At 35.3% G+C, this 23,997-nt stretch overlaps 2 protein-coding genes across 3 annotated transcripts; one reads left to right on the top strand and one right to left on the bottom strand.

Annotated features, from left to right (window-relative positions):
• Nucleotides 1–10,120: 10,120 nt before the first annotated feature.
• LOC125842273 (transcription factor bHLH148-like) lies at nt 10,121–11,536 on the bottom strand. Of its 2 annotated transcripts, none has more exons than XM_049521547.1 (2): nt 11,327–11,536; nt 10,121–11,064 (listed from the first exon to the last, which is right to left on the bottom strand). In XM_049521547.1, the coding sequence occupies exon 2, from the start codon at nt 10,997–10,999 to the stop codon at nt 10,286–10,288; it is 714 nt and encodes a 237-aa protein (XP_049377504.1). In that variant the 5' UTR covers nt 11,000–11,064; nt 11,327–11,536; the 3' UTR covers nt 10,121–10,285. The 2 variants fall into 2 exon arrangements, with proteins under 2 accessions (XP_049377504.1, XP_049377512.1); XM_049521555.1 differs by having other exon boundaries at nt 10,121–11,078; nt 11,327–11,489.
• Nucleotides 11,537–22,962: 11,426 nt separating this feature from the next.
• On the top strand, nt 22,963–23,772 carry LOC125853901 (uncharacterized). Its single transcript, XM_049533663.1, has one exon. It carries the CDS (start codon nt 22,963–22,965, stop codon nt 23,770–23,772), a length of 810 nt encoding a protein of 269 aa, XP_049389620.1.
• The last annotated feature ends 225 nt before the right edge of the window (nt 23,773–23,997 follow it).

Below are 23,997 nucleotides of genomic sequence, written 5' to 3'. Positions count from 1 at the left end.
TAAATTAACTCACCCAATAGTTCCGCACCAGCTCAAGGAACTCGTGCCTCAAAGATTGTCACAATCAAAGCATAATTGAAGCTTAAAACAAACAATGATCAACTAGCTCTAGAGAAAAAAATTTAGGAATCAAAAAGAGGGAATTCGATAGAAACTTACAAGATAAACATGGTAGAATCGACCCCTACAAAGTCCCCAAGCAATGATCAACCAATTCCCAACATTTCTCCATAATTTCCCCTTAAAATTGAGCTCAACCAAGCTTCAGTGGGGTAAAATGCTTGAAAAAATGAGCTGACATTTCAAGGAATTATCAATATAACTAACACGCATAAGCTTACGTGATCGTGAGGCTTAAAGGGCCATGATTGTGATGGTCAATATTTGACCGGGTCCAACTGACCCTTCATCGCGATCACAATGGTAAAGGCTCACAAATGCGAAAGCCAAGAAAATTGCCCTTCACAAATGTGGTGCCAAGCTCACGCTCGCGAAACAATTTTACTAGCCTTCACGAACATGGATCCAAGCCCAGACGTAGAGCAAAGTGTGGTGCACCAGAAAAGGTTGCAATAGTTGAGAGTAGGAATTGAGAAATACTCCAACTAGGTCTCGTGATTCATTTTGAGTTGTGTGCATGCAAACAAACTATGTTACCCCATCAAATTTAACATTCCAAACTCAACAAAAATATTGAAACTTACAATGAAGGTCGTTTTGATGAAAAACGAGTCCCACATTCCAAGCTCCATTTTAGCAAAAATCCATAAGGTAGTTCGAAATAAGTTGAAATTCCTCGAGATCTGAACCAAAGATTCGTCTAGACTAAAATTGATGTTATGGAGCTAATGAAATGATCTGAATACATTTCGGGGTCGGTTACCTGAAGTTAAACATCTAAACTTCAGAAGCTCCAAACACAAAAACTTGCATAATAATCAAACAAATTGCCCATTGACCTTCCTGTCAGTCCTAGCAAGTCAAAAATGACTTGGAACATCTATAGGAAACCTCTTAATGCTGAAAACATTGAATAACAGAGAGAATGACCTAGAGGGTCTTTATATTAATGCACCTCCAAACTATGCTTCAAAATTACGCCATGTCCTGATAATTAGGGGCAGAGCTACATGGAGCATAGGGGGGTTTATCCGGACCTCCCTTCGCCAGAAAATTACATTGTATGTATAAGATCGCATTGATTTATGTTTATATACTTAATGATGAGCCATGTTAACATAAAACAAAGGCTTGGTTTAGTGGTAAAGTCGGTTCACAATTTCAATAAGTCTCCTACACTTTGTGGGTTTGAATCCGAGTAGCAACCTCTTTTTTCCTATTTTGCTTGTTGCATTCTTTTCCCTGGCCTCGATTTCATTGTTTCCATACTCCATAGGGCCAGAAATGAAAAAAGCGTAATATGATATTTTAAAATCCTATGTTTTATTGTTCGTGTTGACATAGAGTTTTATCCAGTTACATATATTTGATCTGACCCGTTTATATCTCACCTGATCCGCTTATATGTGGATACTATTAACGTGCTTACTTTTTTTGAACCCCTCAATAGAAATTATGCCTCTTCTATTGCCGATAATCACAAAACCTATCCTTATGAGACCTATTGCCTATCTACATGGAGAACCCAGAGTGATCAGGAAGGAAACGAGGTCAACCAAATAATCTATAAGGAAAACTTATAATATGATGTGATTGGTAAATTCTCATATGGCTAGCCTGACATTGAAGATGTGAGAAAAATGATACCTAAACAATGTGAGTTGAAAGGCGAATCAAAAACCGATAATATTACATTTATCAAAAAATTAAAGAGTTGTGATTTATATCAAAGTATCTTGATGGTAATTAAATTCAACAATGATGAATAGTTAAATGACTCAATCTAGATAATATTATTTCTTAAGAAATAATTTGAAAATGTGTAATATATATGGATTTAATTTGAATTCTTGTGTTGTTCCTGTATTCCAAATTTTATATACTCTACTTTCCTTTTGAGTATATATACTAAAGAATAAAATAGAGAAAGGGAAAGAAGGGAATAGGAAGCTTGGTTGAAGAATATTGTAGGGTTGTTGTTTAAGTTATTCGAGACAACATGATTCATATGTTTTCTTTTTGCTTTGCTTTAGACGCGTAAATTGAATCCTTTGATCATATGATACACACATGATTACTTCAATACTAAATCTTATTTCTTCTTCACCTGTATATATCATTTGCTCTTTCATGCTAATACTGTATTATGAAAAATCAAATTATATCATTATTCTTTCCAATACATAAATATCAATTGATTTTAATCTTCATCTAAATGAATAAAAAACTTAATAATATAGATATTTAATCATGGGAAAAGGGTCTGATATACCCCTCAACTTTGATATTTGGAGCTGATATGCCCCTCGTTATGAAAGTGGCTCATATATACCCTTACCATTATACAAACGGCTCACATATACCCCTACCGTTACAAAATGAGCTCACATATATCCTTCATTTAACGGAAGTGAAAAAATTAATTTTAAACTTATATTTTTGACTTTAAATTTTTTTTAAAAAAATTCATTTAGGGGTATATAGGATTCTTCTAGCAAAGTTCAAGGTATATTTCAATTTTTTTCATACATAAATTATTTTTTGACTTATTTGATTTTCATTATTTTAGTTTCTTATTCTTATTTTATTTTTTTCTTTCATTCCTTAGTGTAAAGAAAAAAAATTAAAACTATTGTTTTGTGGCTATATTATAATTTAAAACAATTTTTTTTTTTTGTCTATACTGTAATTTAATTTTTGTATTTGAAAAAAAAAAAATTGGTCATCTATAATAAGTTTTACAAGAATATTAGTGAAACATAAATAAATTTGACCATCAAAATTAGTCATTGAAACAAAAAAAAAATATGTTTGAGGAAGATTAAATATACCCATATGGGATTATAGTTTTTTTTAAAAAAATAAAAAATAAAAAATTAAACTAAAATTATTATTTTTTCATTTCCGTTAGAGGGAAAGGGTATATGTGAGCCATTTGTATATAAGTAGGGGTATATATGAGTCACTTTCATAACGAGGGGTATATCAACTCTAAATGACAAAGTTGAGGGATATATCAGACCCTTTTCCATTTAATCATTAATGTTAAAGTTATACTCCTAAGAAACGAAACAATCAAGCGGCTAGCAATGTTCACTAGGCATTTAGTGTATCCGCAAATTTGAATTGCATAAATTGATCGATAATTATTTTGTAAACAAAACATAAAAAATTATGTTTGATTTCCTTGATATAGTCATGATATTAAAAATTTATTTTATTAGCTTAATTGATTTTATACAAAATATAAAAAATAATTGAAAATCGGTTCTCAATCACGAACGAGTGGTAGGAGGATTCAATTGATTCCCCTCTATGGATTAATTTTATTATGTAAATAAGGAGAAAATAATTATTTCTGAATTATGTATATACTGTCGAATTACATTGACATATAGAGAAAATTCTAGTACAAAGGCAAAAGCTATTTTTTTTTTTATCTCTCACTTGTGTTTTGGAGCTCATATTAGAGTTCTGATCAAATTTGGATCGCGCATTGCAAAACATATTCAGAAGTGACACTCCCAACATAAATTTTCAAATACTCAGTGATCAAACCTGAGATATCTGATTAACAATGGATCAATCTAGCAGTGCATCCCAATCTATATTGGTAAGCAAAAGTTGTTCAAAGACAGCTTTAGGTCATAAATTCAAATTTTAGATTTGACGGTTTGGTATTTATTTGAATGCACTTGTATGAATTTCTAGTCCTGACACTATTTTGAGCCGGTTGAATTAAGTTATGACATTCTATTCATCCAATTTTACCCATATTTTGATACAAGTAAATATTGAGAAGATCAACCCAATTTATTTATTAATGGAAAAATTACGCGACATAATAAAATAAGGTCCTATAATTATTTGAAATTGCAATGGTTTAAATTATTTTTTTACATAATATATTGATAGTTTGGAGTTTATAGTCAATACACGCGGATACCCTTATTATCCGCACAGATACAATTAAAAAGATATATTATATATTTTTTGGATATACTTATTAAGAAGAGCCGTCAATATAGGCTAGGCCCGTTGGGCCGGTCTGGCCTAATCCGGGATTTGATAGGGTTGGGCTACAATTTTTGGAGCCCATTTAAGAAAAAGACTTTTTAGCCCGGCCTGAATAAGTCTGTCGATTTGTGGGGCTTGAGAAATATGGATAGAGGCGGCCCGTGGGCCAAATAAAAATTAATTCAAAAATAAAAAATAAAATAGAATATTAAAAATAACAAGAGTCTAAACTCAAAATCAGTTTAAAGTTTGAAATATTACAATTTAAATACAAATTATGTTTATAAAATACATATTACGTAAAATAAAAATTTCCTAAAATTTCTAGGAATCACCACATAGGCCGTAGCATATGGAATATGTCATAATTTTTTGTGTTTTATTATGATCATTGGAAAACAATTTGGTTTATATTTTTATTTAGCTATTTATGCTTTCACTTGAAATCAAACTTAATAAATATTATAATGATAATTTTATTTGTGGATTTGATTAACAAGTAGTAACATTAACAACATGTAATATTATCTTGTCAATATTTATGATAATATTTTTAAATTATAATTTAATTTAAAAATTATAAAAAATATATTTTTACGTAAAGAGGGCTGGCCCGGCAAGCCCGTAACCCACGTACTTGTGGCTGACCGACCATTTTCTGGCCCACACCAAAAATGGGCTAGCCCGGCCTGATCCGTCAATTTTCAAAGCCTGTATGAGCTAGCCCAGATGAGGTGGATTAGCCCATATTGACAGCTCTATTATTAAGCATATCGACATAATGTATTTCCCTAGTGTTATATGTGGATATAATGCATTCTGATATAGGAAATCATATGCGCATTGATACACTTATTACGTGCATAAATACAGTATATATCGCTACATTTTGAAACCAAAATACTACTACATTTCTTAATTAAGCAAATTTCTCGCTATGTTTTTTTAATTACAAACAAAACTATATCTATAAACAAAAATATTCTCTTCATTCATTCAAAGTTCAAACCCATTTTTGAATCAACAAACTATAGCGCAATTCGTCAATTTTGACAACTATGTTAAGTTAAATTTCATAGATTGTATGAGTGATGAATTTGTTGTTGAAGAAGACGTTAAGCATATGTTTTATTAGTAATAATGTTAATAGTGCGGAGAGGTTAGATATTAGAAAAGTATAAATAGGTTGATAATGGGTAGGCACACCACATGGTGGCCACTAAATGATTTGATTCTATGGTGGAACCCACCAAAGATAATAATTTTTGACACATTTCCTGTATTTTATGTTAAAATAGAAATATAATCACTTTTTGATGGATCTGTCAAACCTATTTTATTTGACACTATATATACTTTATATTTCTTTTGGGATTTTAAGTATATTATAATCTAGATGGGGCCTAATCCTAAGGGACATAGGTCATGTCTACCCATGTGCCATTGCTAGCTATGCTTTATGATTGATCAACAACTTTGATTTGTAGTTTTCCACTTTGGTAATGGGTTTGAATTAGACATCATGATTAATATTAATGTTGTTTAAGTGTTTTGTCCATTTATCTTTTTTATCTTTTGTGTCCATGAAGGTTTTTTTTTTTCAACCCTTGTATTTTATATTTATATTATAGCTTGATTAAATTTGAATTCATATTTATAATTTTTATATTAGAGTAAAACACTCTGTAATAAAAATGACTTTATACTTAAAAAAATTAGAACCTAAAATCTATGATTAAGATGAAGGAGTACTCACATACTACACCACAACATTTGTTGGGTGTGACTAAAGTTTTATCCCCCCCTCAAGTACACATGAATGAGGTGTAGGTTTTATTTTTTTGCATTAAGTAATCATTCTTATCTTATCTCTTAGTTTTCATCTATGATACATTTATATTTAATTTTGATCGGTTTTAAGAATAGGAAAGAGAGAGAGACAAGGGGGGAATAAAATAAAAGACTATATTATACCTGTTACACTTGAGGTTCTTATGTTTGTTAAATATATTATTTTTATTTTTGTCGAATTTAGGAACAAAAATTTGGTGGACGAATTAATGCACATGATGAAAACTTGTGGCCTAAACAAAATTAGCCACAATACAATGTAGTCATGATAACTACTCATAAACACTAGCATCTCTGTTAATGTACGTACAATTAATATTTTACTAACTAATAGTATCACTAATGCTTCTTCAACAAGTTAATTTATCTTCTTGTTATTTAGAAAAAAAAAATATATTCTAATTTCATGTCCAATTATTTTCATAATCATACATGCACACTGATAAGTACACTTATTATGTCTATTACTCCCTCCGGTCATTTTAAATTGTCATACTGCACTTTTCAAAGGTCAATTTAACTAATTTTCAAAGTTAAGCTAAATTACATTAATTCGATATTTTAAACAAAAAAAATTTAGATATTCAAAAACTATATGAAAAGTACTATAAATTGCAAATTTTTTTGCATATCAATATGATGAAAAATACATCATAAAATATTAGTCAAAATTCTTATAATTTGACTCTAAAAAAAGAAATTATGATAACTAAAAATGGGCGGAAGAAGTATATTCTCTCCATAATAATACTACTAATAAGTTAATCTTTGCTAGTGCATGTTACAAATTATTACCTCTAAATTCTAATTAAACTCATCACAAGTAAAAGAGCATATTCTTCTTAGGTAAACTATACAACATTGAAAGGAACATTTTTTCAAATGGCACCATGTTAAATGTGGCAACTTACACTTTATAAGGTCAAACAAGTATAGGAGACGACATTTTGAATTATACATAGAAGTCTCTAGTGGTTTGATGTACCCATTTGACATTCTCCATCTCAACATTAATGCTTGTCATTATGACTTATATACCTAAATAATTCTAATTTCAAATAAATTTAATTTCACCATGGGGTGTGCACTAAAATGTAAAAAAATATTATCTCTTCGTCCTATTTTATATGTCATCTTTTTACTTTGCACTCGAATTAAGAAATGAAGTAATTTTACCCTTCTATCCTTATTTAATTTTTTTGGAACTCAAGTTTTCAATCAATGAATATGAATTAATTTATTTTGATTAATTAATTTAACCAATGAACATGAATCATTTACTTAACTTTTCTAAATTGGTCAAATGTATGTTTTCAATGCTAAGTAACTCACAAGGGTAAAAAAAGAACAATATGTTAATTTATGCATTGATTTTATGAAATGACAAGTATTATGGACTAACTATTTATAGAAAGGAATAACATATAAAATAGGACGGAAGGAGTACTTACTTTGTCCAATAATAGTTGTTCACTATTGATTTGACACACCCATTAAAAAACAATAATAATAGGGATGATATTACTATTATACCATTTGACTTTATTCAATTTAATGTTTTGAGAAATGTGTTAGATGATAAATAGTATTTAATAACAAGGGTAAAATACACACAAAAAGTAACTTATCGCTTGATTTTCTAAATTGGACAAATATTATTAGACAACTATTTTTAGTATAGTGGACAACTATTGTTGGACGGGAGAGTATATTAAATTTTGAATTCATAATTTTTAAATTATCAATTTAATGTTAAGAACCTAAATATTGAGTCCAGTAATTTTAAATTATAAATTCATCTCTATATATTGAAATAAAAGTAAGAAAAATATATATTGTAATCTTTTTTCATTTCTCATCATCTTCTCTATAGTAGAAAATAATTTGGGTAGTGTTGGTATGACGATGAGCAAATCAGACCTCGAAAAGTGTAGGTGGTTAGTCAGTTTGAGATCAAATATATCAACTAACCACAGATGTCGACAGTTTTAGTAACTGTCATCTTTTTAGCTGACTGTGGAATCACACACATCAACCCCAATAATTGCCAAACCACAAAATAATTGTGTATATAATATCTCATTAATTTCTTCTTTGAATGTAAGTAGAACAAAACAGATTTTAGTTTGTTATGACATGATGCATTATGATCAGTAGATAGAGTTTGATAATTAAGTTATTGAATCTATTAGAACTCGTTTGATATTAGGTATAATGTATAATAATTTAAGAGACAAGATAAGATGCATGATTATCTTATCTTGCGTTTGGTTGAGGTAGTAGACAGTTTTGAGTATTTATTCTACAATTTATACTTTGAATGAGTTATTTTATATACTCCCTCCGTCTCTATTTAGTTGTCCACTTTAGAAATGACACACAGATTAAGGCAACAATGATTAGCATAGTGAAGTTACGATTTTACCCTTATAGTATAATTTACAATTCCAAAATAAATTCACTCAAGATAACTAATCAATGTTGGGAAGTTTATAAGTTTATTTACTTTATTTATGACAACTTTATTTAAATAAGGGTATAATAGGAAAAGAATTGTTATCCTTTCTTGTTTTGTCAAAATGGGCAACTAAATAGAGACAACTAAAAAAGGAAATATGGACAACTAAAAAGGGACGGAGGGAGTATATGATAAAATAACCTATGTCAAAATTAATAATTTCGAGATAACTTGTTATCAACCAACCCCTCGGTATACAAACTTAATTATATGGAAAGAGAGGCAATTATTTCAGTAAAGAAGGCCTATTGGCTTGTGAAAATTAAAGGGACAGCTAAATGATTTTTACAGTCAGAAAAGATAGTGAGATAGGCACATGGTATCTGAATTGATGTTATGCCTTCTTTTCTTTCTTTTTGCATGAAAACTGCTCCATCTTACTCTTCATTCTGTCACTTCCTTACTTTATGTTGTATTATACGTGCACTCTCACTTCTCTTTTTGTCCATCTCTCCTAACACCTACTTTTCTATATACCAAAAATACAAGTGATTAACTTCATATAAAGTTACTGAACTACTAATTTTTTTATAAAACAATATTACTTTAATATCACGCAAATTCACTGACATATATATTGCTAACTACTCCTTTAATTATCACTGTCACAAAAGACCATTGAAAGGTATTTCTAAGCTGAAATATGTAACATTTAACACAAAGGAATTAAAAATTTGTATATTTGTGGGTGAAACTTTCTGCTTGTGGTTGATTAAAGTAAATACGAAAAAATTATAGTATTTCTTTCTTTACGCTATCCCATTTTTTCATACCTAAATATGATATCGTTATTTTTTATCTGAAGTACTATAGGTGTCCATTTGAATAGAACTTCACCAACTCAAAACCATATTACAAATCCTATCAAAAGTAAAAGAGAAATATGAACACCTATATTCATTCAAAAATAAAGTTTTTATTCAGTAAACCAGCATGTATGCCCAAGTCATATTGGTTGCACAACCAAAGATCATTTTGTGTTAGCAGTACACAGAGAGGGCTATGAATATTAGGTCAGAAAGTCAGCCGGTCCCATTTACTAAAGTGGGAGTGCACAAGGACAAGAAGCCACATGAAGTGCTGCTGCTGTTGCTCATAAATTCATTTGTCCTGTTTGCAACTTTAATTTAACCCCACCATCTTGTAACTATTACTTACATTACATTTACATACAGATGGTTCCTGAGAGTACCTACGGTACAAAATACAAAATTTATCTTCTTGCTTTCCTCCTCACTGAAAATGACAATTCAGTTAACTTATTATTACCTGAGTCATGGATGTGTCATCTTCATACAACTTACTGACTCTCGACAAGAACCAAATGGCACTTCAAACTCAATCTTTATGTATTTGATACTAAACAAAATCAGAATCAAACTAAAAGTTTGTGTCTAGAAGTGTCAAACACTTGTATATATATACATTAAACCAAATTTTGACTTGTATATACAATCCTATAGGTAGCCAACAAGCTTCTCGAATGTATATTACATATTCGTAGGAGATGATACCATTACAGAACATCTTACACATGATGTGTTTATATCAGATGATCTATGTAATTAAAATCAATGAGTCAAATTAATTAGGATAGATTTCATTCTAGATCCATTTCAAAACCAGCAAAATTATTACTGCCTTATATAACTGATAATTCAATTACTAATATTGTCCCAACACTTGAAAAGATAGAAGAAATATATGTAACAGAGGAATATTCATAGAAAGGGAGAGAAGAAAATAGATAAAATAGAAAAGCAAGAAAACCATAAATCATCAAATAGGAGGAGGTCGACTCGAGCTGAGCTGATCAAGAGGAGCAGTAGTACTTGAGGAAGCACCAGAAAGTAGGTCAGCTAAAGCGCTCATCGCTCGAATTTGCATCTCAAGAGCTGCTATGTAATCGGTAGCTTCATCTAGAATCACCGGCAGCGGTTGTTTCCGGCAACCAGGAACAAGCCGTCCTAAAACTCGAGCTTTTTTCTGAAAAGCCGGCAAATTCTTCTTTTTCAGCTTCAAAATCCCCACTCTCGGCTTCCTAGGTAACCGGCTGGTAGAGGAAACCGCCATTTTCTGCCGCTTGGCGTGTTTCTTCATGAACTTGAGCTTGAGCCGGTTTGTAAGTATAGCTCGGCTCCACCTGGATCGTCCTTTAGCAGTAACGGCAAGGACTCTGTCAGCAACTTCACGTACGGCTCGACCTCCTTTTGGCGCCGGCACCGATGAAGTCTTCGCCGCCGCCGCTGGTGAACTGATCCGCAATTCACGGAGTGCTTTGAGTAGCTTTGAAGAGTAAACTTGCTGTTGAGCTTGAGTTTTCCATTCAGTAGTATTACTCGGAGTTTCACTGTTGCTGTTATTGTTGCTAATGTTTTGAGTTTGATTTCTCAAACTTTTCTTACTCTTTTTTCTCCTTGATATTACTCTGTCAGAAGACATTACAGGATTCGAGATCACCGTTGAAGACATCTCTACAACCATTGGTTCCATCAGATTCAGTTAAAATCGAATCAAATTTAGGACCGAATCGATTGAATCACTATCCAATTTGAGGTCTGAAGAAGAAAACCTGTAGATTCAGTCACATGAATAGACAGATATAAGAAATAAAAGGCACTCAAACCAATTCAGATTCAAAGATAGATTCTGAAGAAAATAAGAACGAATCAATAAAATTCGAGTCAGATTCGTAATTAGCCGATAAACTAAACACAGGTAATTACAATTAACACACAAAAAACAAATCACAAAGCAAAAGATCACTTGTAAAATGCATTTTAGAAGGAAGTAGGAACTGTTAAATACACTGATTATTACCTGATGATGATGATGAAGAAGAAGATGAGGATTAGAAGTGAGAAATTATTTCTTCAGATTGATGAATCGGAGAGAGAGAGATTTAGGAGTGGAGGGATAGGAAGGTGGAAGGAGAAGGGGTAATTAAGGGGAATCACGGGAAGGTACGCATTGGCCCTCTTTAAAAAGAAGCATCAGAGTATGTATCTGGGCGTGTTTATTTCTTTTTTCTTTTTTTACTTTTTTTTTCTCCCCATATATTTAACCCCAACATATACACTAAAATCTCTCTAAATTAATATTATCGGAATTACAAAATATTATTATTCTATGGAGGTATTATTTAAAGAATGCTTTTGAGATTTAATAATGATTAATTTAATTACATTGTTCATGGGATGAAGCCTCAAGAAATTTAAATGAACCCACTAATGAAAAGGACATCATGAATTTTTGGTTATGATTGTTAATTTCCGCTACCACAATAAAATGGATGTTAATAGCCTGTTAGATTACTTGACTGCAGAAGATACATGTTCCGAGATCGAGAACTTAGAAGAAATTATGGATATCATCAGAGAAAACAATATTGATGATGAAGTTGAAAATAATATAATACCTTTAAAACCAGTTACACATAAGAAAACACTTATCGTATCTAGAACTTTTCACAATTTTTGTTGTAGTTCAAGAAGACAACATCGAAAGTTTTGGATGCAATAAAAAAAGTTAAAGATAAGATTCAACTAGATTTAAATTTTAACAAAAAAACACTAGAATTATATTTAACTAGATTTTCTTAGATATTTTTGTATTTTTAAAGAATAATTAATTTATAATGGGACCAATATTTATATTGGGGTCTTTTGAAAATATAGTATCATATCAAAATCGGTGAATTTTTCCACTCGCCCAAGTCGGGAACAAAAAATATATTAACTTAGAGAGTTTATTAATTTACTGAGTATTAATTTAGAGAGGTTCTATTGTAATCGGTTCAAGCTACATTGATAGTATTAAAAATGTTTATAATGTTTGTCTATATATAAAATTTAAATCCATAACTTTATGTCATAATATGATTAGACACAAAAAAAATTAATATAGATGGTTAATTCAAGCTTCGAGATTATTTTATCCTTAAGAAAAGATCTCAGGTTAATTCAAGATCCGAGTATGAAAAATTCTTGTTTGGAGCGCCACCCCGAATGGATTTTGTAGTGCACGATTTGAATTTACTCGGAGCTCAAATGCAAGATATAGGAAATAAATCAAGATTAGGATTCCTAAATAGTTTAGGATTCCTTACTAGTTTAAGATTTATTATTTATGGTATTTTCTTATTTATATTTAATTATGATTTGTTAGTTCTATAGGTTCCTAGTCCTAGTTTACTTTGGTTGTTAGTATTATAAATAGGGATGTCTTATTACATATTTTCAACGTAGAGAGAGATACATTGAATGTAGCGAGAGATACATTGAAGTAGTGAGAGATACATTCAAGTGTAGAGATATTGTCACGACCCAACCCACCGGGCCGTGCGGGCATCTACTCAAACACCTAAGTAGGAGAACCCTCAATTCCCAAACGGTTAAAACATGCAGAAGATTAAGAAAATTGAAGATAAAATAACGTTCATGAGATTAAAAGAACATAAAGGGTTTTTCAACATTTCGAGTTAAGACTTGTAAAGTAATTAACACCCCAGAGATCTAGTCTAAACAGGTACAAGAACTTCTAAGATTACAAGGTATAAACAAGATAACAACTGACGCAGCTCCCACCACATGAAAGGATAAAATATAAGTTGTTGGAGATTGTCTTCGTCTTCACCTATGAAAACATCACGGACCCTGCAACTAGACTATGCCAAAAAGGCATAGCAAGAGTAGTATCAGTACAACCATACATACTGGTAGGCATCATCGGTCAATCCGATACCCACCGCATAATATAAGTAAATCGACTAGCAGGAAACATGCAATAAAACTGTTCATTCCTCCACATTTATATCCTCATATCCTTACCATTTCCGAATACATTAGCATATACTAGCACACTTGACTGTAACCCTCACTCGCTCCACTCTTGATCGTCACTTAACATTCTACCTTTTAGAGAGGTTCCAAATGTAATCACTACCAACCCAGCTAACTACAACATATCCTTAGTTCTTCCACATCACCAACACCCTTGACCCCATAGTACATGCTATCAAGGCTCGCTATCCTTTCAAGTATGAACCCTATTCCCAGGTATGACCTCGCTACCTAACAATTGCGACACAACCACCTCTAAAGTAATACACGGTAACACTCGGAACCCTCAATCTCCGCTTACTAGATCTTATTCCATTTTGAGCCTGACCATTCGCAGTTTATTCAATAAAGAGATATATAACAAAATAAGCACAACACATTAACATAGTTATATATAAATTACGGTTCAATCATCAGTTTAGAAGCAAGGTACATACCACATTCTCTATAACAAATAGATATGACAATTCAATGGTTTTCTCATGGAACCCATACCCAAACTGTTAGTGTATTAGAACGTGGCACCCGATCCCAATTAGTGTGTCAGAACGTGACACCCGCGCCAAGATATGTGTCGAAACGTGACATCCGATCCCAGTTAGTGTGTCGAAACGTGACACCCGATCGATTCAACACAACCACAATCATAATCACACTCATATGGACATACTCATAAGCATACCATCAAGTGTTGACTCATGGCATACATTTGTTCATTCATACTTATTTCATTAGGTTTGATAAAAGGCTTCATTGACGTACATACATGCATTATAATGAAGCAATTACCAACATACATCTCACAAACATGAAATCAAACCATCACCTACCCTAGTTCATATGATTAGGCTTCCTCCTACGGTATAATTTTGATGGAACAACTATAATTACATGTACGACTATCCCTTTTTCGGTGCACAAAAGCCTACATATGAATTCTACCATCAATTACCAATATACTACACATTGAATCACAGATTTACAACTACTCAATTAATAAACCTAGCCTACCCGGACGCCAAGTAGTCGCAGAGAATTTGTAGCTCCAAGTCCTGGCTTTCGAACGACGAGACGGTGAATCTTGACCGAAAATCTGCAAGCTATCGACCTCCTTACGCTAGAATTCTCTTTTTCCTTCCTTCCCAAGCCTAAAGCAGCCTTTTGAGGGTTTCAGGGTTGATTCTCGCCTCTTTTTGGTGTTTTGAGAAAAAGGAGAAAATAAGGTTTTGCGTTATTTAAGTTCTGGTCCCGTAATTCCTGCTCTGGCGCGACCTATCTCGCTGAGGCGCCGCCGCCCTAGCGGCATCTATGGTGCCCCCAGTTTTCCCCTCAACATTTTTCTTTCCTAAATAATGACAGTTCGGGTCATTACAATAGATACCAATTTACCTCTCGTTCGTCCCCGAACGACTAGTGAAGGGATAAACACGAGCCCTTTTTGGAGTACTTCCAAACTAACGACACAACCTATTATGGAACCACAAAGGGTGGTGGTTTTTCAAATCTTAAGCCCGAAAGGGTTCTATACTCGAATGACCGGTTAGGGAAATGAGGCAACACACAGAGAAAGGAAATGCACTCAACTGTACAGCCTGACCCCGCCAAAACGACAATTTTTTCGCTGAGACGAGGCCGTTGTGGCGAGGCACCTCCTGCTGTAGCGGGAGATCAGAGACAGTAAAGGGGGGAAAGGGGAATGGTTTCCCCATTTCCTCCCTTTTCTCCTTCAAAACTCTCAAAAATCCTCTCAGACACTTCGCTCCGCACATCAACTTCAAGGTAAGGTTCTCATTCCTTACGCTAGTTACTTCATTACTTACTTAGCTACGATTGCATGACAATATCTGATTGATTAGGAAGGCGTTGGGGTATTTATTCAAACTTTGAACATAGGTTGCTTGATTTTGTTTGAACAACTAAGCATGGACACTTCCCTTACGTCCCCCAACGTCTCTACAACGTTCTGGGCGTAAGGATTTCACGAAAATATGGTTGAAATAATATCGAAAAGGGTGGTGGAAGTTGAAAGGTTTTCTTAGTGTATGACTCGGATTTGGACATCCTTTAGGGGTTATTTTGCTAGAATAATTGCATATTTAGGTTCTAGGGTACTTTATAGACTCTGATCTGCTGAAATTCTATCGAAAATGAGGTTTATTTTAGTCAAATATTGTCAAATCCCAGGGAATTCTAATGTGTGTGTCTCATAATTTTTGCAGGCTTATCTAAAATGGTTGGTATTAACAAGGAGAATCTGCCTTTCGCTCGGTTTCCCGATGCTGCCAGTCGGGAAAGGTACCACGACCACCGGAACACCAAGTTCTGTTGCAAGAGGGGTTTCCATTTACCAAACCTAGAGGAGAAGGCGCCCACATTTTATGCTCGTCTGATGGAGTTTGGTTGGGACCCATTGACAGAGGCTCCCCCTACTGCACGCTCCAATTGGGTGAGGGAGTTATATGCCATCCTCCCTAATGTTCGCTGGGATGATCCTCACCCTACCATGTGCATCCGGGTAGTTGACATCCCCCTGAACACACAATTCATAAATGATGTGCTCGAGGTGCCAGAAGTCCCCAACACGGAGTTTGAGGCCAAGTTGAGAGAGATGGACGTGGGCTGGTTGAAGGATACACAGGTGGAGCCTGCGCGCCGAGACAGAGTCTACTGGGCCACTACAGAGGGCATCACCAATGATAAATGGTCATCGGATGCCAAAAGGTGGTTGCACTTAGTTACCAGGAGAATCCGCCCATCGGGCAACCGCACCGACGTGACATTTCTTTGGGATTTGGTGGTGACGTGCGCTATACAGGTTATCGGACTAAACATATTACTGAGTAGAAGATGTTCTACTGGGGTAACAAGAAGGCATTCTTCCTACCTAGCTGGTTACAGCGATGTGTAAGCGTGCGGGGTTGCCACTTTTGGACATCAAAGATGTACTTCCCATGGATCCCTTTTTTCACCCTCTTTTGATTAAACAGGCTTCCACTTTCGAAAGTAAGAAGAGGAAGAAGGACAGGGCCAGTAGCAGTCAAGTGGCTGATGAGGCGGACGACGAAGGAGGGGAAGATTATGAGGGCAACGACACTCTCCCCACCCAGTCCCATTCCCCACTATCAGGTACTCGGGTGAAGGAGGACCTAGTGGCCGTCCGGAGGAGATTGGAACGCTCCTATGCTGACGCCACTTCAGTTCCACCCGCCACTGCTCTCGAGGTTGAGATACTGCATCGCTAGGTGCGACACTAGAGGAGGAAGAGTATAAAGAGGGATCGTTTGATGGACCGAATATGGAAGATTATGAAGACCATCTTCTCCTGTGTTGCCCCCAGAGGGAGATTCCACGACTCGAGCCGGGAGACTATAGGGAGTTCCCTTGGTTGAACGAGGCATCATCTGGCGTGATACCCCCGGAGGACCTAGACTCTGCTAGCGACACTTCCCATTCCAGGGGTCCTGATTAGGTTTTTTGCCCCTCTTGGGTATGTAATGAATAATGTTTCATTATCTCTTTTGTTTATCCTTTACACTTTTGTAAGCACATGGATTCTGGTTTTTGTTGTATATCACATTAATATTTAAATGCTAAGGTTTATAACTTACTGTTCTATTGCTGAATACTGGTTGAATTGTAAGGATTAGTCAATATAGGATTCAGGGTATACAGGTGTGACTAGGGTAAATAAGGGAGATAGGACAGAGATTATGTCTCGCCCTGTCCCGCTCTGGCGGGAGAAATCCTGATGTAGCGGCCTCGCCCTGGCGGAAATAATCTCGCCCCAGTGGCTCAGACGAAAACAGTACCCTAGGTCAACAATTTCCTCGGGTTCTTCCCAATTTTCTAAAATTTCCCCTTAATTCCCAGGCTATAACTAAGTAGTTAGGATATTCCCTTTAGCTAGGATAGTCATCGTCTACCCCGAGTCAATCCCCACGGTACGCGCTCCAAAATTCCTTCACATAAATGAACACCACAACCACACACATTTCCAGGATGTGCCCATACACTCACAAGGTTATCATTGGTTGCACACATGTACAGATTTTGCTTACGAATCACATCGTAGTTTATCTGGATCCTTGCACCTAACCCTGTGATGACCCTCTTTCCGACAACAAGTTCCCTAAACTCAAGCAATTTAACTCGCGCAATTTTGAACATTTTTTTGCTAGCGCATTGCGCACATCGAAACCTAAACAAGCAATAATGTGCACATAATCATATAAGAGCATCCAAGAAAAGCACTTTTCACACCAACAGTTATTTTAGACAACAATATGTATACATTCACAGTTTCAAGCTACAACTCACAAACAAGTCAAAATTATTAATTAATTCTCTTCATGGATGACCATTACTGATCATCAATGCATTTATACAGCCTCTGTGGCCAAATACCAATTGGAACCTTCTCAGTTCCAATTTACCTTACTTGTGTCCCTTCAGCCGTGACTATGGCGTCCAGTTCACTTTATTGAGATACAAATTGGAATTGGGAGATACCAATCAGACTCAACTCATACCACAAGTGACAACCCACACGAGATGAGAGGAGAAATGGAACAACTCCCTAGAATGCTTCATAGCTTACTGAAGATTAGGTGTGGACGTCAACACACCAATCCGCAGAGTCTATTCCATATTTTGCTCTCTCCGGTAACCTGGGCTCTGATACCAATTTTTCACGACCCAACTCATCGGATCGTGTGGGCACCTACTCTAACACCTAAGTAGGAGAACCCTCAATTCCCAAACGGATAAAGCATACGGAAGATTAAGAAAACAGAGGATAAAATAATGTTCTTGAGATTAAAAGAACATAAAGGGTTTTTCAACATTTCGAGTTAAGACTTGTAAAGTAATTAACATCCCAGGTATCTAGTACATGATAACAACTGACGCAGCTCCCACCACAGGGAAGGAAAAATAAAAGCTATGGGAGATTGTCTTCGTCTCCACCTATGAAAACATCACGGACCCTGCAACTAGACTATGCCAAAAAGGCATAGCAAGAGTAGTATTAGTACAACCACACGTACTGGTAGGAATCATCGGTCAACCCGATACCCACCGTATAATATAAGAAAATCAACTAGCAGGAAACATGCAATAAGACTGTTCATTCCTCCCCCTTTATATCCTCATATCCTTACCATTTTCGAATACTTTAGCATATACTAGCACACTTGATTCTAACCCTCACACGCTCTACTCTTAATCGTCACTTAACTTTCTACCTCTTAGAGAGGTTCCAGATGTAACCACTACCAACCCGGCTAACTACAACATACCCTTAGTTCTTCCACATCACCAATACCCTTGACCCCATAGTACATACTATCAAGGCTCGCTATCCTTTCAAGTATGAATCCACTTCCCAGGTATGACCCGACTACCTAACAATTGCGACACAACCACTTCTAAAGTAATACATGGTAACACTTTGAACCCTCGGTCTCCACTTACCATATTTTATTCCATTTTGAGACTAACCATTCACAGTTCATTCAATAAAGAGATATATAACCAAATAAGCACAACCCACTAATACAGTTATATATAAATTATGGTTCAGTAATCAGTTTAGAAGAGAGGTACATCCCACATTCTTAATAACAAATAGCTATGACAATTCATTAGTTCCATCATGGAACCCATACCCAAACAATAAGTGTGCTGGAACATTGAACCCGATCCCAATTAGTGTATCGAAACGTGACACCCGCTCCAATATAAGTGTCAAAATGTGGCACCCGATCCCAGTTAGTGTGTTAGAACGTGACACCTGATCCATTCAACACAACCACAATCACAATTAGACTCATATGTACATACTCATAATTATACCATCAAGTGTTGAATCATGGCATGCATTTGTTCATTCATACTTATTTCATTATGTTTGATCGACAAGGCTTCATTCACATACAAACATGCATTATAATGAAGTAATTACCAACATACTTCTCACAAACATGAAATTAAAACATCGCCTACCCTAGTTCACTGGATTAGGCTTCCTCCTACGACATAATTCTGATGGAACAACTAGAATTAAATGTAGGACTATCCCTTTTTTGGTGCACAAAAGCCTACGCATAAATTCTACCATCAATTACTGGTACACTATGCAATGAATCACATATTTACAACTACTTAATTAATAAACTTATCCTACTTGGGCGCCAAGCAGTCGCAGAGGAATTGTAGCTCCAAGTCTTGGTGTAACACCTGGAAAACTAGTAGGTGAAACTAGAGCCTTACGTGAGAGTTTTAGAGTTTAATGTGTGGGTTTATGTTGTAAAATGGCTTCCCGTACTTAGGATGATGGGTTTAGAAGTTAAACGTCAAGGAACGACCCCCCAAGGACCAACCAAGGGTCCTTGAGAAGGACCCTAAATCCTAACCCCAAAACAACCCAAGCTTCCCAAAATTGGTGACCCACGGATGGGACCTACTAGGCGTAGGTCCATCCACGACCCGTAGGGCACAGTCGTGGGTCAAGATCCAAGTTGAGGAGCTGCATACCCCAACCCACGAGTGACCAGTATGGTCCGTGGGTCCATCCACGCCCCGTGGGTGGGGGCCGTGGATAGGCTTGCAATGATGCCTCAAAGTCGGCCAAGGTATGTTTCTTTTAGGTAATTCCTAGTTTAATTATTTTAATTTGGGGATGTTTTATATTATTTTAATACACTTATATAAGTACTTTTAAACCATTAACTAACCAATATACTTCATAAATCACAAGACCCAAAACATAACCAACTTTCCCCCAAATATTTCTCTCACTAAAACCTCCATTGGAGAAGAAGAAGAAGTTGAAGTCTAGGGCTTAAGAACTCATCTTTTCTACCCAAATTCATGAGGAATTTTCATCTAAGGTATGATTTTTGATTCATGGTTAGCTTTTCATCCATGAAGTCCTCAAACTTCCGATATCAAAGTAGAAAATTCTCCAAAACCTAGGGTTTTCACTCCAAGTCATGGATTCTTTCTAAAAACATTTTCAATGATTTAATTATCTCATATTACGATTAAATTACTGTTTTAAGTTGGTTTTATGATAAAATATTTCATGAATCCATGAATTACCCTAATTCCCCCAAATTGGATCTTAAGGTGTGGGCGTTGATTGGTATTAGTAGATTGTTATAGAACCATGAATATAATGAATTGATTACTTGAATTATTTATTAATTGAGGATTTTTTATGGTTTTGATGTTGAATTTCCTCCAAAAACACATGAACACCCATGTCCCCAATTTGTGACTTTGTGATGTGGGTGAGTTGTAGTGAGATGAATATCATGAGATTGTACTTGTAGTAGTTTAGTTGATTGAATCATGTCACCATATATATCTAATGTAGTAATTCTAGATTGATTGGTTGAATGTGATCTATAGCTCTTGAAGGGAAAACATGAGAATTAACTATGTGTATGAGACTTGTGTGCATTCAATTAGATTGCTTTGAGAGTAAAGTGAATACATCATAATCTAATTGTTGTGTTGATTGGATGATTATACTCATTTGAACACTTAGGTATGAATGCCAAACAATGTGAAGGTTTGTCACATATATTGATTCTAAGGGTTGAAGACTAGTCTCCCCAAATGAATCTAAGAGCTTTAGTATGAGTTTGTTGGATTGAGTGTCAAGACATTCTTTCATTATTATCAATTTAAGTCAATAATTAATATAACTCAATGAGAATTATGCTTAGCACCGAGTGGATAGTGATATGATATGGAAGCCCTCACGATAGTAGAGGCCTGGTTTGTAGGAACAATCTCTTGGGATGGAAGCCCTTGCGTTAGTAGAGGTCAGGTTTTCTAGTATCAATCCCCTTATCCCATAACAATGTGCCCACATAGGTCTTTAGATAATGGATCCACCTAAGCTAATAGTTTGGTTCTACCTTAGGCAAGTAGGACACCCCTTTTCGGTGTGAAGTAGACACCAGATTCCATGAATAAGCTCTCATGGTCTATGTCGATTAAAAATAATACCCATAAGGTCAAGTTTAGGATGAACTATGGATATTCAACAAGTACTACTTAGTGTGGGTGGGGGTATGAAAGTTCATCCATGCATTGCACAAGTAGGCTTTGAGAGTAGTTATGGTAGATTCCTCTTTTGTCATGATTATTCATATAGTAAATGTACTTGTGACTAGATGGAAATTGCATTAGATGTTAAGTCTACTTGTAATGTTGTATGCTAACTCTCATTGTTACCATGGGTTGCTTCCCTTGATAGAGTTGACTAAAGGTGAGTGTTTCCTTGTTTATGAGAAATAGGCTAAGGATGAGGTTAAAAGATGGTAAACATGAATGAGGATCTAAAGTGACTTTCTTAGTATAGGTGAGATTATGGGATCTTACCTATGCATTGCATAAGCTTGCCTTGAGGTGGCTCATGAAGTGTTTCTCTCATATCATACTAAAACTAGATTGTATTGACTATGTATGTGTTCCTAATGGTATTTTTTATACTCACTAGTTGTGATTGTTATCTGCCATGCTATAGTCTAGGCCTTATCATGATGTCTTTTATGCTTATGACTTGTGTTTTCACACTAACTTCTAAATGATGGTTTAAACTAGGAAAGCTCCCTTTTAGCATATTTCCAAAGGTTTTTATGCATGGCTATCATACTTTGTGCATTTTTGTACTAACCCATATTTCTTCTACATTTTTCACAAAGTGTAGGATTCGGTGATATCGACTTCCATCTTCATGGTTAAGATCATAGTAGATCAAGAAGTAGAAGCTTGGTGATTCCTCATAGTAATCGAGGAACTGGCCATTATGTCCTTTAAGTCTTTCCTTATGTTTCAGATTTTTGTAAGGGCTGTGTCCCTAAGAGTGTTTTCAAGTGTTATAGATGGTTTAAGACATAGTGTTGTAGACTCTCACTTGTTTTTATAAAATACTTCGATTGTAAACAAAATTTTTAAATTTCTGCACTATTTCCTATGTTCTTATGTTATGATATGCTATGAGGCTTTTCAGAGTCTTGTATGTTGTGTCATATCTAGGGGGTAGCCTTGGGTCATGACAAACATGGTATCAGAGCAGAAGATTTCTGGGATGATTTTAGGATGTCTCAAACCACGTCTAGTAGGGTCTTGTTCATAAATGTGAAGCGCGCCAAAATTATGAATAGGAGGCTATTGGATGTTACGAAAACTTCACTTCTTCATTCTCTAAGTCGTGCCATAGAGTTTAGTTTTATTAGGTCTTACTTCTAATGTGTGCCCTGTGGTTTTCAGGATATGACTACTTCAAGGGCTAACTTTGAAAGGAATTAGGAAGACAATATGGAGCAAGAGGTTCCCCTCCAAGATCCTCCCCAAGCTCCAATTGACCCTATAGGGGATGATGTGACTCATGTGGATTTTAGGTCTGCTATCCAACTGTTAGCTCAAGCCTTGAAGTTGCAAGCTAATAGAGAGGATGTAACTTTGGCAAACCCAATAAGGGCGATAGCTGCTTCTAGAGTGAGGGAGTTTTTGGGGTGGTATCCTCCGGAGTTTTATGGCTCCAAGGTGGAAGAAAATCCTTGAGAGTTTGTGGAGAAGGTCTCTAAGGTGTTAGACTTTATGAGAGTAACTCATGTAGATAAGGTGGAGTTAGCTTCTTTTCAACTCAAAGGGATTGCACAAATATGGTATGATCAATGGAAAGAGACTAGACCGGCAGGATTGGGCCCTATAGAGTGGGAAGGGTTCAAGAGTGCTTTTCTAGATAGTTTCTTCCCTTTAGAGATGAGAGAAGCTTTGTTGCTTGAGTTCATAAAACTTAGACAAAATGATTTGAGTGTTAAAGAATATGCATGGATGTTCACTCAATTGTCTAAGTATGTTCCAATTCTAGTGTCCAATCCCAAATTGGGAATGAGTAAGTTTGTGTCGGGATTGTCCGAGTTAGTGGTAAAAGAATGTCGTATGGCCATGTTTGAGCATAATATGTATATCTCTTGTCTTGTAGTTTATGCCTTTGAAATTGATCAAAAGAAACTTAAAGAAAGGTTGAGGGAGAAAAAAAGGGTTAGAATAGATGATGATAGTTCTTCTCTTGGAAGGTTCTCCGGACAAGGTCCTTCTAAGTTTTTCCCAAGGTTTAGTGAAGAGAGGGTGTCTAACCCTAAGCCTCAAAGAGGGAGAAATAGTGAATTTGTGTTACTTAAGCCTACTTGCAATATATGTGGAAGGAAACATTATGGTAGGTGTTTAGCCGGTATGGAAGGTTGTTATGGTTGTGGTGGAAGTGACCATAAAATGAGAGATTGCTCGATACTTACAGCTAGGGGAAAAGAGAGGAAGAAAATTAGGTTCAATGCTCTCCAAGCTAGAGGTGAGCAAGAGTGTCCTCCAAATGTTGCTCCCGATATGTGTTTCATGCTTATTTAGATTCCGGTATTTGCCTGTCTTTTGTGACTTGATAGATTGACATGATGGGCTTTTATGTTGTCCTTAGTATAAATGGGTTTCATTATGATTATGTGTGTTTGTTGGTAGAACCCAACTTAGTCATGATGAGTTTTAGGGTGTGTTTGAAGATTTGATGAATAGTGTTTGAGTGATGCCTAGAGATATTAAGTGAGTCGACTCCTTTAGAAGAGAGTAGAAGTGTAA

Source organism: Solanum stenotomum, chromosome 1 (genome assembly GCF_019186545.1).
Source record: "Solanum stenotomum isolate F172 chromosome 1, ASM1918654v1, whole genome shotgun sequence".
Taxonomy (NCBI): domain Eukaryota; kingdom Viridiplantae; phylum Streptophyta; class Magnoliopsida; order Solanales; family Solanaceae; genus Solanum; species Solanum stenotomum.
Note: the sequence above shows the minus strand (reverse complement) of the source record. Positions and strands in the feature narration are given on the sequence as shown.

What these genes read in the sequence shown, in the direction of transcription:
- LOC125842273 (XM_049521547.1), bottom strand. Translation starts at nt 10,999, where the DNA reads ATGGAACCAATGGTTGTAGAGATGTCTTCAACGGTGATCTCGAATCCT.
- LOC125853901 (XM_049533663.1), top strand. Translation starts at nt 22,963, where the DNA reads ATGAGAGTAACTCATGTAGATAAGGTGGAGTTAGCTTCTTTTCAACTC.